The sequence below is a fragment of the Panthera onca genome, chromosome C2 (genome assembly GCF_046562875.1).
Source record: "Panthera onca isolate mPanOnc1 chromosome C2, mPanOnc1 haplotype 2, whole genome shotgun sequence".
Taxonomy (NCBI): Eukaryota; Metazoa; Chordata; class Mammalia; order Carnivora; family Felidae; genus Panthera; species Panthera onca.
Window position 1 is genome coordinate 120,787,653 of NC_138347.1, and position 18,395 is coordinate 120,806,047.

At 32.7% G+C, this 18,395-nt stretch overlaps 1 protein-coding gene across 4 annotated transcripts in view; it reads right to left on the reverse strand.

Moving 5' to 3' along the window:
• The window catches only part of U2SURP (U2 snRNP associated SURP domain containing), a 53,847-nt gene that overhangs the window by 18,835 nt on the left and 16,617 nt on the right, over positions 1 to 18,395 (reverse strand). Inside the window, exons 7-20 of one of the 4 annotated variants that reach the window (XM_078432273.2) lie at positions 16,041 to 16,108; positions 15,366 to 15,460; positions 15,248 to 15,283; positions 15,075 to 15,157; positions 13,643 to 13,808; positions 13,249 to 13,460; positions 12,272 to 12,315; positions 9,079 to 9,183; positions 7,826 to 7,892; positions 7,585 to 7,748; positions 6,088 to 6,250; positions 5,602 to 5,681; positions 4,839 to 4,926; positions 3,492 to 3,614 (exon numbers count right to left, since the gene is read on the reverse strand). In XM_078432273.2, the coding sequence (XP_078288399.1) occupies positions 3,492 to 3,614; positions 4,839 to 4,926; positions 5,602 to 5,681; positions 6,088 to 6,250; positions 7,585 to 7,748; positions 7,826 to 7,892; positions 9,079 to 9,183; positions 12,272 to 12,315; positions 13,249 to 13,460; positions 13,643 to 13,808; positions 15,075 to 15,157; positions 15,248 to 15,283; positions 15,366 to 15,460; positions 16,041 to 16,108 (1,494 nt within the window). Of the gene's footprint in view, positions 1 to 3,491; positions 3,615 to 4,838; positions 4,927 to 5,601; positions 5,682 to 6,087; positions 6,251 to 7,584; positions 7,749 to 7,821; positions 7,893 to 9,078; positions 9,184 to 12,271; positions 12,316 to 13,248; positions 13,461 to 13,642; positions 13,809 to 15,074; positions 15,158 to 15,247; positions 15,284 to 15,365; positions 15,461 to 16,040; positions 16,109 to 18,395 lie in introns of those variants that run through there. The other 3 variants (XM_078432272.2, XM_060638861.3, XM_078432274.2) reach the window with 3 other exon arrangements.

An 18,395-nucleotide genomic window follows, 5' to 3' on the forward strand; every position in this document is an offset into this window, starting at 1 on the left:
CTCTCCCTCTCTCTGCCCCTCCCTGTGGTTTCTCTCTTTCAAAATAAATAAATAAGCATTTTAAAAAAGTCATCAGAAATCAAAAACTACATGGAGACAAATGAAAATGGAAAAAAAAAAAAACAAAAAAAACAAGTCCAAAATCTATGGGACAAAGCAAAAGCAGTTCTAAGAGGGAAGTTTATATCAATATAGGCCTACCTCAAGAAACAAGAAAAATATCAAATAAACACTCTAACCTTACATGTAAAGGAATTAAAAAAAGAACAAAGGCCAAAGCTAGTAGGACTAAAACAGATGAGCAGACACAAACAAAATAGAAACTAAAAAAATTTTTTTTTAAAAATCAATGAAACCAAGTGCTGGTTCTTTGAAAAGATAAATAAAATTGATAAACCTTTAGCCAGACTCATCTAGAAAAAAGAAGATTCAAATAAATAAAATAAAAAATGAAGGAGAAATAACAACCAATACCCCAGAAATACAAAGAATTATAAGAAAATAGTATGAAAAAAATCATATGCCAACAAACTGAACAACATAGAAGAAATGGATAACTTCCCAAAAATATTCAATCTCCAAAACTGGAATCAGTAATCAAAATAAAAATCCAAATTAAAATCCAGGACCAGATGGCTTTCCAGGTGAATTCTACCAAACAATTAAAAGAGTCAAAACCTATTCTTCTCAAACTATCCCAAAAAATAGAAGAAGGAAAACTTTCAAATTCATTCTGTAAGACCAGCATTATTCTGACACCAAAATCGGATAAAGACATTAAAAAAAGAAAACTACAGGCCAATAACCCTGTTGAACACAGATGCAAAAAACCTCAACAAAGTATTAGCAAACCAAATCCAACAATACATTAAAACAATCATTCACCATAATCAAGTGGGATTTACTCCTGGGATGTCAGGATTGTTCAACACTCATCAATCAATGTGATACATCACATTCAAAAAAGGACAAAAACCACATGATCATCTCAGCGGGGGCAGAAGAAGCATCTAACAAAATACTATATTCATTCGTGATAAAAACTCAGCAAAGTGGGTTTTAGAGGGAACATACCTTAACATAATGAAGGACATATATGAAAACCCACAGGCTAACATCATATTCAATAGTGAAAAACTGAAAGCTTTTCTTCTAAGAACAGGAATAAGACAAGGATGTTCACTCTCAACACTTCTATTCAACATAGCACTGGAAATCCTAGCCACAGCAATGAGGTAAGAAATAAAAGGCATCTCAATAGGTAGGGAAAAATAAAACTATTTGCAGATGACACAATACTATACATAGAAAACCTTAAAGACTCCACGAAAAAAACTCTTAGAATAAATGAATGCAGTAAAGTTGTAGGATATAAAATATACAGAAATCTGTTACATGTCTATACACTAATTACAAAGTAGTAGAAAGAGTGCTTACAAAAACATTCCCAATTACAACTGCACCAAAAGCAAAAACTACCTAGGAATAAATTTAACCAAGGAGGTAAAATACTTATATTCTGGAATCTATAAAAACTGATGGAAAAAACCAAAGATGACAAAAACCAATGAAAAGATATTCCATACTCACGGACTGGAAGAATTAATATTGTTAAAATATCCATACTACCCAAAGCAGTCTATGGATTCAATGCAATCCCTATCAAAATAACCAATAGCATTTTTCATAGAACTAGAACAAATAATCCTAAAATTTGTATGCAACCACAAAAGACCTCAAACAGCCAAATAAAATAAGAACAAGACAGAGGTAGGATGATCCCAAATTTCAAGATACCTACAAAGCTACAGTAATCAAAACCATGGTACTGGTCCAAAAATAAACACATGATCAACAGAACAGAATACCCAAAAATAAACCCACACCTACAGAGTTAATCTACAACAAAGGAGGCAAGAATATTTAATGAAGAAAAGACGGTCTCTTCAATAAATACTGGAAAAACTGAACAGCTACATGAAAAAACCAAAATGGACCACTTTCTTACATCATATACAAAATCAATTCAAGATGGATTAGAGACCTAAATATGAGACCCAAAACCATAAAACTCCATAAAACAGGCAGTAATCTCTTGGGCACTGGCCTTAGCAACGTATTTACAGATAGGTCTCCTCAGGCAAGGAAAACAAAAGCAAAAATCAACTACTGGAACTACACTAAAACAAAAAGCTTTTGCACAGAAAAGGAAACTCAACAAATCAAACAGGCAACCTACCAGAGGGAGGTGGTGTTTGCACATGATATATTCAATAAGGTATTAATATCCAAAATATATAAAGAACTTATACAACTCAACACCAAAATGAAACAATCCGGTAAGTGGGCAAAAAAGAACCTGACATACACTTAAAAAAAAAAAAAAAAAAAAAAAAGATATACAAATTGCTCAACAGACACACGAAAGTAGGCTCAACATGAAAGTAGATCATTAAGCATCAGGGAAATGCAAATCAAAACCACAAGGAGACATATCACCTCACACCAGTAAGAATGGCAGGTATCAAAAGGACAAGAAATAACAAGTGTTGGCAAGGATGTGGAGAAAAGGGAACCATAATGTACTACTGGTAGGAATGTAAACTGGTGAAACTACTGTAGAAAACAGTATGAAGATTCCCCAAAAATTTAAAAACAAATACCGTATGATCCAGTAACTCCACTGCTGGATATTTACCCAAAAAACCCCAAAAACACTAATTCAAAAACATATATGCACCCCTATTTTTATTTCAGCATTATTTACAATAGCCAAGATATGGAAATAACCAAAGTATCTACTGACAAATGAATGGATGTGGTATACACATGTACACACACACTACTCATAAAAAGAATGGATTCTTGCCATTTGTGACAACAGAGATAGACCTAGAGAGTATTATGCTAAGTGAAATAATTCAGAGAAACACAAATACCATACGATTTCATTTATATACGGAATGAAAAAACAAAAACAAAATAGACTCTTAAACACAGAGAACTGGTAGTTGCAAAAAGGAAGCAAAAAGAGATTAAGATGTACAAACTTCCAATTATAAAATAAATAAGTCACAGAGATGAAAAGTATAGCATGAGGAACATCATAATATCGTAATAACATTGTATGGTAACTACACTTATCATGGTGAGCATCAAGTAATGTATAGAATTGCTGAATCACTATACTGTACACCTGAAACTAATATAACATTGTATGTCAACTATACTCAATAATTACCAAAAAAAAAAAAAAAAAAAAAAAATGTGGAGGTGCCCAGTTACCCAATTTTCACATAAGGAAACAAAACAGAGAATTACTATTATACATAATTTCCTCTCCTGGGCTCCAGCAATTCCAGGAACAAAAATCCACAAGTTAGTGGTAAATACTAGGTATTTTTCACAAAGAAATACTATTCACATCTGTAACATACAGCATCCCCAGAAATCAATTCTAAAATAATCAGACAAATACATTGAGTACCTACCTCTGTTTCCTTTTCTTCAATAATATTTACAAGTCCTAAGAAAATATTTTGTAGTTTGATCAAAAATGGTTCTGGATAAATTGCCCAATCCTCCCATGCTCTGAAACAGGTCATTACCCGTTGCTAAATAAACAGGAAAAAGACAACAAATTATTATTTTAGGGCAATGTCTCAAACTTCATCTCATGAAAATGACCATCACGATTTGCTGTATTTCCTTTAAACCAAGATTCTTGATAAAAAATAATTTAACTATCATTATATCTTTAAAAAATCAATGTCACCTTCTAACTAAAAGGGAATTAGAAATAAAAATAATGAAAAAGAAACAGTAACTATTTTGTTCTTGACCATCTAAGATCAATGCCCCATACCACAAGTGGTACACGAGGCCACAATCTGGGAATAACTTAGAAATTTATGACAGTTAGATACCAGGGTAGCCAAGTTTTGACCCGAATTCCTTTATGGTCCAATGAAGTACTTTCTTGATTCTGGATATACTTTTCTCTTCCCATCCCTAAACCTTTCTACAAGCTCTAATTTATAGTCAAAATTTTTAAATGTAGTTGTTTAAATTCCCTAATTGGTAGGGTCACTGGGCATCTTCCCAAGTTAAAAATTTCCTAAAAACAAAAAGGAAAGAAAAAAAAAAGTTGGTTTTTTTTTTTAAGTTCATTTATTTTGAGAGAGAGCACCAGGGAAGGGCAGAGAGAGAAGGAGAGAAAGAATTCCAAGCAGGCTCCAAACTGTCAGCGCAGAGCCCAACACGGGGCTGGAATCCACACACCTGTGAGATCATGACCTGAGCTGAAATCAAGAGTCAGACACTTAACCTACTGAGCCACACCCAGGCACCCTCCCAGAGCTAAAAATTTCATTCCATGAAAAGTCTTCCTCCCATGAAAATAATATCTATTTATTCCATTATAAGCAAGATTTTTTGTTTGGCTTTCTTAACACTGACCTACAAAGAAAGAGGTTATAAAAAGTAACTGAATACATTTTCTAAGCATGAATAACCAAAATTATGTTCCTATTCCAGCCAAATTATATATACCATTCTAAAACAAGTGATATTCTGAATTTTTTGTGGAAAGACTAATATGTAAAACATTTAAATAAAATACTTCAAACTTAATACCGAACAAAACACTAGATAAAATATTTCAAAATTTCAGATATTTCTGATACTGAAGATAAAATGGCAGTAAATCTTAAAACAATAATTTCTGAAAGATGCACATCATGTCCTATACTTGTCCTATGTACTTCTCTAGCCCTCCAATGTGCTTGCCAGCCCCTACCCCCTGCTTAACACTAGGGAAAAAAATAAAATAAACATACCTTAAAGTTTTCAGACTGTAAATGGCCTTGAATTGTACGATAGGTAGCATTGAGGTCTGAAAATATCTGACATAACTTTGTTTCAAAACTGAAATTCAAAGAATATAGATTTATGATAGAATTTATTTAAAAACCCCCATTCTACTTCAGCATGCTAGCAAATGAAAAAAACTCTTAAACTCAAAAAAAGAAAAAAAAACCTCATAGATTAATCAAGTAACTCTTCAAAAATCAATAACTAGATGTCTAAACTCTTAACACTGAACTCCTTATTCTGTATGGTTATGGCAAGAATTAGTTTCCTTGATAAACAAGGAACTTTACATTTATGATACATTAAGTTACCTAAACTGACCTCTGTTTTATATTAGGAAAAGTTAAGTGACTTGTCCAAGGCAAAAAAAAACTGTTAGATTGAACAGCTAGATTAAAACAGTTCATGTTCTGTCTTTGGTCTCTTCCTTTATGCCTTCCATTATTTCTATTGTTTCTGTTTATTTACTACACAACTGGCTAAATATGCAATAGAAATATAAAGTTATTTTTTAACGCTTATTTGTTCTAGTGTAATTTATCAAAAAATATGAAAACTTTGAAAACACTTAGCTTAAAGTGGATTAATGAATGCAACCTGATTTTTTAGAAAATTCTATGAACTATAAAGAAATTCAAATTAATTAACATTAACAAAATAATTCTCTCTTCTGAATTCCTTACCCTTAAATATTATTTCAGGAATATCAGCTTACAACATTATACTTACAATTTTCTATAATATGAAGCATTGGCAACTTTGGCTGAAGAGTTATACAAAACATCAGAAACCAAATATAATCTGGCAATCTAGAATACCAAAAGAAAACATAAATGAGATTAAAAATAAAAACGAGCAGCAAATAATATAGCTAGAAAAAAATCCATATTGAAATTTTTTGCGATTAGTGGCATAAGGCTAATGTTTAGCTATAACACTCACAGCTAATTAGAAGGGTTATAAGAAATTCAACATTCCTGAAGCCACTACTTTGGCAGGGATAAAATATGTAACTCATTTCTATTTCAACTGGTTGATAATCTGCACATCAATTAACATAACAAGTTTCCCAGACAGAAGGAAAATAAGACTGCATAGGAAAGATTTCTTCAGTCAAGTTCTTCATGTAAAAAGGAAACCAATTTCAATCCAAAATGAAGTCAACTATTATTTCTCTTTTACTTAATGTTCCATAAAGAGAAATTATGCCCATACCTTTTTAGGGAGGGGTGTTTTTAAGATGGACAATGACTCAGTAATGCAATCCACTATTTCTTCAGCAGCTTCAGCATTATTAAGACAAAAAACCATTGCATCTCCAATATCATTTTTCCTTGGAGTTAACCCCCTCAGGATTTCTTCTAATTTGTCCCTCTGTCTGAATACAAATGTTTTTAACATAAATATTTATAGACATAAATTTCAAATGCCATTATAGTTTCTGCTCACAAACTAATTTCTTTAAAACCCACTCAGATAAAATTCTGAAGACTAAATTGTGTTAAGTCTGATTTGAGTCCCCCAAATATATTACATTTCTTTGAAGAACTTACATGGGGGAAGAATACTTTCTCATAAATAAATAATTCAGTGATTTTTAGTTTTCAAATAAAGTAAATTTTAAATTATGGGCATTTATTTGCAAGAAGTGTTTGTGAGTGTCCCAGTCCTATTATCCCATTACAATGGAAAAAAGCCTTCATGTTCTTCACTTTCTTTTGAAGGAAGTCAGTTACTTTAGCACTTCTGCATCAGATCACAATAGGCTAAAAGCAGGGGATGACAAACTGTCTGTAAAGGATCAGATAATAAATATTTCAGGCAATGCAGATCATATAGTCTCTCTAGTAGTTACTCGACTCCACTGCTATTAACACCAAAGCAACCATAGACAGGTTAAAATGAAATAAAAAGAAAAAAAAAAAGGAGGGGAGAGGGCATGATTGTGTTCTAATAAAACTTTATTTACAAAAACAGGAGGCAGCCAGATTTAGCCTATAGGCTGAGTTTGCAGATCCCTGGAAAAAATGATGAAAATACATCTTAAGAAGCAAATAGGCTTCAAAAATATATAGCTCTCCATTAGCAAATGCTTTCACAAACAATGAATCAATGCAGCTAGCATTAAGATTTACTCTACACAGTTGAGTATATACTCCTATATGCCATAACCTCTTAGCCAATTTTCTTCCATGAGGACCTCCTCTTAATATTTAATAGCTGTATTTGTTTCTGCTTCTTAAACCAGTCTAACTTCACTGTACCCATAATGACTGAGCACTGATAAATATGTTTCCATGGTGGCCACACATTGTAAACTCTTGTGGAAAGGCTTTGAATAGTCAACCATATGATTTCACAAAGCTCTACAGGAATTTTTCCTCTTTAATGTTGCATTCAGAGAGGCAAGAATTCTAAGGGTCCCAATATAACTTCTCTAAAAACCACGAGTATTCCATTGCTAGAGAATCATTGCTTAAGAGACCATCACTACTCTTCATCAGTAGGAAGAGACAAAGGTCAATAGAATACATACTTATACTTACCGAGATATTTAAAATTACAAAGCAATACAATGTTGGTATTCTAAACATTCACAAGTAAAAGAAACAATTCACATTTTAGAGTTAACATCTTAATAAGATATTAATTAAAGCAATTATTAAAGTGACTTTTCTGAATATGTTAACAGAAAAGGAAAAAAATTCTTACTCTTCCTTAAGTGCTCCCTTTTTACTAGGCTCCTCTACAAAAGCTTCTGTTTCTTGTTCTTCTGACATCCCATGCAGGTATGGATTTAATGGTGGTGGCCTCCAAAAAGATCCATTTTTGAACATACGAAAATCTTCCGTCCGCCACTTAGTCGGAGAATCTCCCTAATAAATGTACAGAATGTTATTAGAACGGTGAAATATTCAGAGTCAAAATTAACAAAGCAATTGATTCCACTTGCCTGCAGAATAGAATAAAGCTTCCACCTATAGTAAACATGGGCTGGTGTCTGGTTTTCAAATAAGAATCTAAAACAAAACAAACACAAAAAACAAAAATTAATCATATTAAGTGTCTTCAAGTAAATATAAACAAATCAGAACTACTACTTGCCTATTTCATTTAAAATAAAAACCAAAAGCAAAGATCCCTGAAGAAAAATACTTACCCATTGCCTTCTGCCATCTATCCCCTTCCTCACCCTAGCCCCCAGACAGCCTTTGTGACTAATGTTAGTACTCAGAAGGTATGTATACATCTTACAATCAATTTTATTGAACGCTTACATGTAGGCTATTGTATCTGGCAGTGGAGAGATTTTCCAAAAATAGAAATTTCAAAAGCAGTGTATTTTAAAGACTTAAGAGTGTTAAATGAATGCCTTAGATACCACAGCTATTCAGAAGATAAGCAATTTTCTATAAATCTCCATTATTCTACTATATCTCACTTATGAAGGACTTTCATTGAAAAGCACAGAGTATTTTCCTCCTAGAGACTGCTAAAAAACAATGTTACGCAGTTAACTAAATCAAAATCAGATGGAAAACTGATCCAAGTGCATCCTATTCACTATAACTGTCTTCTCATCCTACGACAAAAATAACCCCAAACTTCTAGAACTTTATTCTTGGAAATATTTTTAATTCCAAAAAACAAAGGTTTTTTGTTTTTTTTTTTTTAAATGTTTATCTTTGAGAGAGAGGGAGAGGGAGAGAGAGACAGAGCATGAGCAGAGGAAGGGCAGAGAGAGAGGGAGACACAGAATCTGAAGTAGGCTCCAGGCTCTCAGCTGTCAGTACATAGACTAATGCGGGGCTCAAACTCACAGACTGCGATATCATGACCTGAGCTGAAGTCAGCCGCTTAACCGACTGAGCCACCCAGATGCCCCTAAAAGTTTTTTTTAAACGCACACCTGAGGACAAACAAAATGCGGTTTATACAGGCAATGGACTATTATTCAGCTTTAAAGGTAAGGAAATTCTGACACATGCTACAACATGGATGAACCTTGAAGACATTATGCTAAATGAAATAAGCAAGTCTCAACAAATACTGAATGATTCCACTTATACGAGGTAGTCTGCACAATAATATGAATGTACTTAACGCCATTCAACTATACACGTAAAAATGGCAAAAATGATACATTTTGTTATATGTATATTTTACCACAGTAAAAAAAAATTTTTTTAAAGAAAAAAAGCACACCTGAACATAGGATTGTTGATTTCTCTGTTCATAATCATAGCTTCAAACATTGGCCCTTCACGTACAACAAACTCTATCATTCGATGTATCAGGGCGAGTAAATTCCTACAACAACAACACAGTTAAAGAAAATGGATTCAGACCTACCACTACATAAAACTATACTTGTCCTAAGTTACTATAATTGTGCAGAAAAAGATTATTCTGCTGACTAATACAAAATTTTATACCAAAAAAATAACCTGGAGCATATGTTAATGCCTTCCTTGTGCATTAAGAGGGAGCGGGATAATGGGGACAGGGGAGTTGGAGGGGAAGGAAAGGAGAAGGGAGGGTGGGAAACCACAACACAGCTTCTTAGCAATAAAGTTTTAATTTTTTAAATGCCACTTAATTTTATTTTCAAAATGCAAAACATTAAATTATGAATCACAACTAATTGGAAAGCTGCAAATATATAAAATCAGTAAACTCAGAGCTTACATGTTATCATAGCCATCTAAAAACTTACATACTATCTCAGTTTTAAAAGAAAATATTCCTAAACCAAGCACTTTTGTGGTGGTATTGAAACGTTATATACATAACTATAATTTATAAAAAAGCAGAACTATTTAACAAGTTTAAGGCCTGATTTAATAAAAAATCCATCCAACTCCTGTGCTTTTCTGGTACACATATAGCAGATGGAGTTTTTATTGAATCTGACCTTTAATGAGGCAACATCCCTTTGGATCACACTTCAAACTAGTTCACACCACTCATGACATGTATAATTCTGCCTGCATATTATGACTCAATGAAGCAATTATATTGCCAAAGATTTAAATGGAGTCCGCTTTCCAAAATATTCCAAAAACAGGGACATGGTGAGATGCTTTTCCCACTTTTCAAAACAATTACTTTCCAATATCTAAGCCAAAAAGAAACTTGTAACTTTTTAGTACATTTTATTGGTTGGGCTCATAGAAAATCTTTATTTTCAAACTCTAGGTCCTAAAATCATGTGATATATAACACTATTTTAGACATTGATTACAGCATCAAGCAAAAATGACTCAGCTTATTATAAGCTGCTTTTGATTTCTCACTTCACCAGTCCCCCAAACATACAGAGTTGGCAAATAATAATTGGGAAAAGCAAAAGGATATTGGCTCTTGGTACAAGGCACACACTAAATTACACCTTTAGCATTCCCAGCTCAAATTAAGTTCATATAATTGCTAGAATATGAATAGAGTTATAGAATAAGACAGATTTTTTTGGCTCTATAAAGCACTGCTTCAGAGTACATAAACAGTAAAATAATTTATCTCATGGTCATTATAATTATTTTCTTACAGTTTTCAAACAAAACTACTTAAATGGACACTAAAATTTCAACATAGTGAAAAAAATTAATTTTTTTGACCTTTTTAGATCAAAAAAATTATATGAAAGTTTAAATCTTTAATAAAGGGGAAACTATATTTAAAACTATTCATTCAACCTCAAAATTGTTAAAATAAAAAACCAAAAGCATCAATTTTAAATCTAAAAACTAGTATTAATAGTTCTGCAAATATGCCGTTCTTGACATCCAAATAAGAATGTATTCTTGGCATCCATACAGCTAATGATATCATTTTGAGGGAAGGGAGATAATGTAAAGTTATGATTCAGTTCCAAAACTCCCACTGGTATGTGCCAAATTGAAGTGGAGGGAAATTTTATGTGAATATCATAATATATAAAATCAATTACTAGGGGGACAAATGCTATACATCCAGAAACTTATACGAATTAAGTCAAATGCAACTTGACTTGAATATTATAGATGAAAAATGGTTTAGCAAGTTTAAAACAAAGGATTCACTGTAATGGTGAGTTAAGACTTTTCAACAAAATATTTACTCAAAATTTAGTTTTGAAATAAGCTGAGCCACATGTAAAGCTACTACTAGATATATGCTTTTTAAATGCTACAAAAATACTTTCCTGTGAGTGCTTTTTTATCAGTGGAAAAAAAACCCACTATAGTTTTAAATAGGCTTGTAAACTGATAAAATCTATTTTAGAAAATTTAAAGTTTAAAAATATTTAAACATTTCATGTGATTATTTAAAATCAAAATCTGACAATTAGTTTGTTGCTAACCCGAATTCAAGATTATTAAAGAATCACACAGCTTTTTCCTTAAAGATTGTGTATTTAACATCATTTTTAAAAGGGTGACTTTTCTATCAGAATGAAACAGTGTAGTACAAAAAGAGGATATATTTTAAAGTGCATTATTTTATTTTAAAATGGCAATTATCTTACTCTGGGCAATAACAACCAAAAAAAAAAAAAAAAACCAAAAAATTGTCTCTCAGTTATAATAAAACCACATTTATTGGAGTCGATCGTACCAATGTCTGGTCAAAAACTGTATACTTTCCCAATCCATCCCATGATGTTTTCCTGGTCCCCCGCTGCCGCAGACAGTTCAGCTGGTGTTGCTCACCAAGGCCAATGTCAAAGAGAATTTGGTATTCTTTTGTGTTCATTTATTATTCAACCAGTGTTGTGTTCCTGTGTTTGGGAAAAGGCTTAGCTTGACTGAGCAAGAGCATACCTAGAGCATGAATTCTTCTGCTTTATCATTATGTTGAAAATGAAAAAAAGGAAGAAAGGAAAATAAAAGAATTCCAAATACCTTTGTTACCATGAAAAAAAGTTTCTAGTATGTTCAGTGTTCATGAAATGAATTGGTAGTAATTCCTAATCAATTAGAAAAAAACCAAAGCTATGCCCTTCAGTAAGGAGAACTCAAACTAAAGTTGCGTAAACACAGATCATTCAGGAACAAAGAGAAAAAAAAACAGATGGGTCAAAATGTAACATTATACACAATTTAAGATACATTTAAAATACTATTTTCCCATCACAATAGTCTAATATTATTAGACTAACAACTCCATATTAAATCTATTGAACACCTTCTAACTACTAAAGCTATAAAATCCCCTACATTGGTAACAATAAAAACAAAAAGATAAGGACATAAAATTGCAAAGTACACTAAAGTTAGTCACATATCCCCCCCAAAAAGTACTGGGAAGGAACCATTGCTCAGTCAAGATATTACCTTTTCCTCAACACCATTTTTTTTTAATTCAGAAGGGGATATTGTCTATATTTAGATCAGTAATAATAAAGAAAAACATGTACCTTTCTGTTGGGATAACCACTTTGACTATGGCTTGCGACAGAGTCTGTATATGAAGTCACATCAGATAATAAACATAGAATATGTGAGTATTGTTAACAAGTAACAAGCAAAAATATACATAATGCATTGAAAACACTACACATCTAATCACAAGTTTTGCAGGCAATGACTGCATTTGAAGTAATTATACACTAAGCAATTACATAAATGCAAATGGATGTGTTCAGTGAACAATAAATGTTCACCAAATGCAAAGAATCAGAACATTCCTGCCAGAATGCACATCAATGCACTGAAATAGGTACTACACTGAGAATTATCAGATAAAGATTTTAATTTGTGAAATAATTAACTGTTTGCCTCTGACCATACAGTTTGCTACTTTGTTCCCAAGCCTTTAAAACCAGCCCTGTCATTTTAAGTGTAATTATTTCATAATAGAACCAACAAATTCTTATAAACTTGAAATTAAGTTGGTTTTATGTTTAATAAAAAGAAAATACTCACCCTTTGCTTTTACTAGAGTAGTTAACTGTTTTTTTAAAAAAAACCACATATGCTCTCAAATACTCTAATGCCTCAGACCTTGAGAATTAAATTAGCTAGCAGCCATCCAAACAGTTTAACTATTTAGGTCTTTCTAATTGAAAAGTCACTTAACCAAATACAAAGTATCACTTTCTCAGAACAAAGTTAATTTAGATATTGCACTTAAGCAAACCTGGATACAATAGTGGACAAAGGAAAAAAAAACTTAAGTGGTCAAAAAAGGAATGGTAGCCACAAATAAAAATATGACCTAGTATTTCAATACAAGGTTTCCATGGGCTAAGGCAGGGAACACATCTACTTATTTCTTTAAGAGTTGCCAAACAAAATTACACACACATTTTCTATAAAATTATTGAAAAGAAATACTACCACAGATTTAGTATTTACAAATTAGATGCGGCCCTATGTACATTTTTTAAATTACCTTCTCAAAATCCTCCTTGTTTTTAGGTGGCGGTAACATTGGAGCATTGGGGTTTTTTAACCTCTCTCTAGGCTGCGCATTAAAAGGCAGTCCTGATGGAGGTGGGGGAAGCGTATGTTCCATCATAGAAGGCGGAATGTATATTGGATGTGGAGGAATAGGCACAGCTTTACCCCAACCTAGCTTCATTTCAAAAGACATAATCATCTTTCCTACAAAAAAAGAAAAGAAAGGTCACCCTGGTAACTCTCAAAAGAAAATAAAAGATGACTGATAATTTGAATTAATTTTAACCTTTCCATTTCTGGTCTATTTTTCCCCTAGAGTTTTCGTAAGTATTTCCAGAACGAGAAAAAGTCTGAATTCTATTAAGAGACAATAAAAACTTTCTTACCATTTAAATTTTTTAAAGCTCTTTCAGCATCTCTTCTATTCATAAAGGCCACAAAGCCACAGTTTCTCTCTCTTGCTCTTTCTTCATCAGTTCTAGGCCACATAATTTTCACACTGGCTAATGGTCCAAATCTTCCAAATTCTTGACACAGCATTTCTTCATTCATCTATTAAAAAGATTGAGAGTTTTTTGGTATGCGAAAAAAGGGAAATTCTATGCAACAGAAAGCAAAGTAATCGTTGCAAACTTAACAAAAAGACATTTTAATGCTACAATTTTCCATTCAAGTACTAGGACCTCTATCTATACAGGTAAAATCTTGCCCTCATGGGACATTCACAAATCTTTTCATACCAGAAACACAAATAAGGGGTCAGGGTGAAGAGGCCGATGGCTAAAGAAATCAGAAGTACACCTCTACATCCCCTCTTGTTCCTTTTAAGATCCTGCATCTAAAATAAGCTGTTTTAAAATTTAAAAAAAAAAGGGGGGGGGGGCGCCTGGGTGGCTCAGTCAGTTAAGCGTCTGACTTCGGCTTAGGTCATGATCTTGCGGTTTGTGGGTTCGAGCCCCGTGTCGGGCTCTGTGCTGACAGCTCAGAGCCTGGGGCCTGTTTCAGATTCTGTGTCTCCCTCTTTCTCTCTGACCCTCCCTGGTTCATGCTCTGTCTCTCTCTGTCTCAAAAAATAAATAAACGTTAAAAAATAAATAAAAAAATAAAATAAAATAAGCTGTTTTTCGGCAGTGATTTCTTTAGGCATTTAGCAATGTTTTTCAGGCAGCAGTGATTATCGCATTTAAGAAAAGGAGAAAATATATGTTGGTGATAAAAGAAAAAAAAAAAATCTAATCACTTTTTCTTTTTCCAGCACCCTATGTAATTGCTAGAGAAAAGAGAAAATGGTAAATACACAATGAGGTCCAAACAGATGTAACTTTTAAAAAGAGCATGTTATTTATTACAACCACTACATTCCTCATAACACAAGTAACACTAAAATGAGGAAAAGAATTAAAATATAAAAGACAGGCACAAATCACTAGTTTGCTATTATGAAGAAAGAAAAAGGAAATACATTATTAAGGAAGCAAGCTATGCATCAGAAGGGGGTAGTCTCAAAAGAACATTGTCTAGCACTGGTCATATCCTATTTTGATAAATAATAAAATCAGCACATAGTAAGACATTTCAAATTCAGATAGTCCAGTTACAGAAAGAGTACGAGGTAAACCCTTAAGAACTGCAGCAAGATAATTCAGCCCATACCAGTTAAGACTTAATTTTATAAGGTAATTTTAGAGACTTCAATAGTCCCTAAGGTCCATCAAATTTTCTTATTTTAGATTCTTGACTTTATTTTATTGATAAAGCAGTTTTCTTCCATAATTATAAAGAATACAAGTCAACATTCATCTAACTTTCTAATATTACCTGTGGATTAATGTTTCCAAGGTATAAATTAGTAGTGCTTGGATCTCCTACATCATGTGAGCCAGGTGCATAATCATCAAGAACTAGGACAAAGAGGAAAAAAAAATTATAACCTGCAAAATACAAAGTATGGACAATTTTTATTAGTTAAAAAAAGCAAAAAACTGTATTACCACCAGATGATCTATTTCTTCTTGAAGGCGCATCCACTTTAAAAGGGGAAAAGAAAACAATTCTTAGTTTTTAGAATAGTTAATCACAACTATAAACATTAAAAAAAATGTCACTTACTAGAACGACGCTGACCATCAGAATCTGACTGAGGAGGCTCAAATCGGCTTAACCTGCCTTTTGTTTTATGTCTCTCATCACGCTCTTCCTGAATTCTGTTGAAAACATTTATAATCACTAACAATGAGCCAAAATTTGTTCGTTCACATCTGTTAAGAATACAACTTACCCAGGTACCATGTTCACAGAACTTGAAATATTTGTGAATAATTAAATGCCAGTACTAACAACCGAGATCAGTGAGTCCCATAGCTATAAGCCATGAGCAAATTTCTGCTATGTCAAACAAGCATTAGAATACAAAGCCCACTTCCAAGGTGGAAATTCAACATCAAGACAACAGAATTTGTTCTTTCTTGGTTAAGTTTGCTCACTCCTCACCCATATCTCAGTGACTACATTGTTTCCACTGCAAACAGGACTCTGGACATTAAATACTTAGATACTATCAATTGAACTGCATCTACATGATGTAACCAGCCCAGGTGCTGGATGAAATGCTAATTCACTTTCAAACATATCCTAAAAAAAATCACTATAATATCTAAAACAACCTCATAGTAGGTAAGCCAGTTTAGTGGTAACTAATCAGTAAACTACATTCTTCATACCTGCATCTCTAAGCCAATAATGCAAAATACCTATGATAGCTGTTCTCCACACTATAAAACTTACTGTTTCAATTCTTCTTTGAAGAGTTCCAAATTGCTTTTTTTCTTTTCTTTCTCCCCTTTCTTCAGTGGCTATGAAGGATATAACAAGTTATACTTCATACAAAACAAGATTAAACAAAACGAATGGTTCAATAATCAGATCGTTTTAAATAATTTTTATTTTAGTGCCAATTATGTTCTAATTATTTAAATTACTTCTGTTTTCACTGCACTTCCTTCCTGTTCTCTTGAACTAAGAATTTAACAATTATTAAAGCAATTAAAGAAAATAACAAACTACAGTCTTAAAGTAAAGGACTCGCTAACTTTATCCCCTAAAAGCCTGGGATAATTAGGCCTGAATATTGTTAGAGAATAACAGGAAGCAAAACTAATGAACATAAAGTAACTGAACTGCCAACTAAAGTACCATGAACAACTACCAAAAATATGCCCTTCTTCAAAACAATCACTGTAGGAGGACTATGAATTAGTAAAACAATGAGTAACATCTTTGGAATTCCTCTTTTAAAACTGCTTTTGAAATCCCTCTCTTAGAAGTGCCAAAATAACACAATGGAGAAAAATAGCCTTTTTTCACAAATAGTGCTAGAATATCCATATGCAAGAAAAAGTGAAGTTGAACTTCTTCATGCCATACACAAAAATTCACTCAAATGACTCACAGAAACTAAACTGAAGCACTAAAACTATAAAACTCTAAGAGAAAAACATAGGAATAAATCTTCATGACTTCATGACTTTGAATAAGGCAATGATTTCTTAGATATGACATCGAAAGCAAAAGCAACATACAAAACAAACAGATAAACTAAACTTCATCAAAATTAAAAACTTTGGGCTTCAAAGGACACTATCAATAAAATGCAAAGACAACTCACAGAATGGGAGAAAACATGTGCAATTCAAATAGCTGATAAGAGACTTGACTCCAGGAAGTGTAAAATACTCTTACAACTTAACAGTAAAAAGACAACAAGAAGCCCAATTACAAAATGGGCCAAGGAGCTAAAAAGAAATTTCTCCACAGAAGACTACAAATGGATGATAAACACATAAAAAGATGTTCATCATCAGGGAAGTGAAAATCAAAATCACAATTAGCTACAACTTCACACCCACTAAGATGACTAAAATAAATTTTAAAAATAGACAATTTTAACAAGCGTTGGTAAAGATGTGGAAAAATTAGAACCCTCATACATTGCTGATGGGATTATAAAATGATACAGCTAATCTGGAAAACAGTTTTGGCAGTTTCTCAAAAGATTAAACAAATAGTTACCATACAACCCAGAATTCCATTCCTAGGTGTATGTGTATGTAGAGATATAAAATACATATATCATATACTTGAGAACTGAATATGTAAGTCCACAAAAAAAGCCTACCCACAAATGTTTATAGCAACATTATCCACAATAACCAAAAAGTGGAGACAACCCAAATGTCAAGTGATAGATGCATAAACAGTATGTGCTATATCCATAAAATATTATTCAACCATAAAAAGGAATAAGGTACTAACATGTGCCAGAACATACAGATGAACCTTGAAATATTATGCTAAGAAGCCAGAAACAAAAGGCTACATGTTGTATGATTCCATCTGCATGAAATGTCTTAAACAGGCAAATCCAAACAGATAAAAAGGAGATTAGTAATTGCCAGGGGTTGGAGATGACTAAAATAGGTATAAGGTTTCTTTCTGGGATAATAAAAATGTTCTGCAATTAGAAATTAGTGATTTTTGCACAATTGTGAATATAATTTAAAAAATAACTGAATAATTTAAAAGGGTAAATTTTATGGTATGTGAATTATATCTCAATTAAACTGCTTTTTTTCCTTTGCATCCAGAGCTATTTTAGTCATGCAAGGAAAGTCAGTGTCACCTTTCAATGTAATCATATTTCTTCACCAAGTATGGTTCCAAATGACGTGACCCATATCTATATACCAACTACCATGAAAAATTCATCGAAAAATAAAAATTTTTCTAATACCAAGAATACTTAAAAGAAAGTGCCACTAGGTTGACAGTATTTCCAAATAAATACCAAAAATGTTCTAGGCAAAAGATACATTATTGGAATACGTAAGTTTTCCAAAGTTAACTGCCACTACACATGCTGGTATTATTTAAATACCTCAGTTTAGAACTGTTTAAAAACAAAAATCCCATTACTTTTTATTTAAAATACAGTCAACTTTTGGGGTGCCTGGGTGGCTCAGTCGGTTGAGCGTCTGACTTCAGCTCAGGTCATGATCTCTCACTCCGTGAGTTCGAGACCCACGTCGGGCTCTGTGCTGACAGCTCAGAGCCTGGAGCCTGTTTCAGATTCTGTGTCTCCCT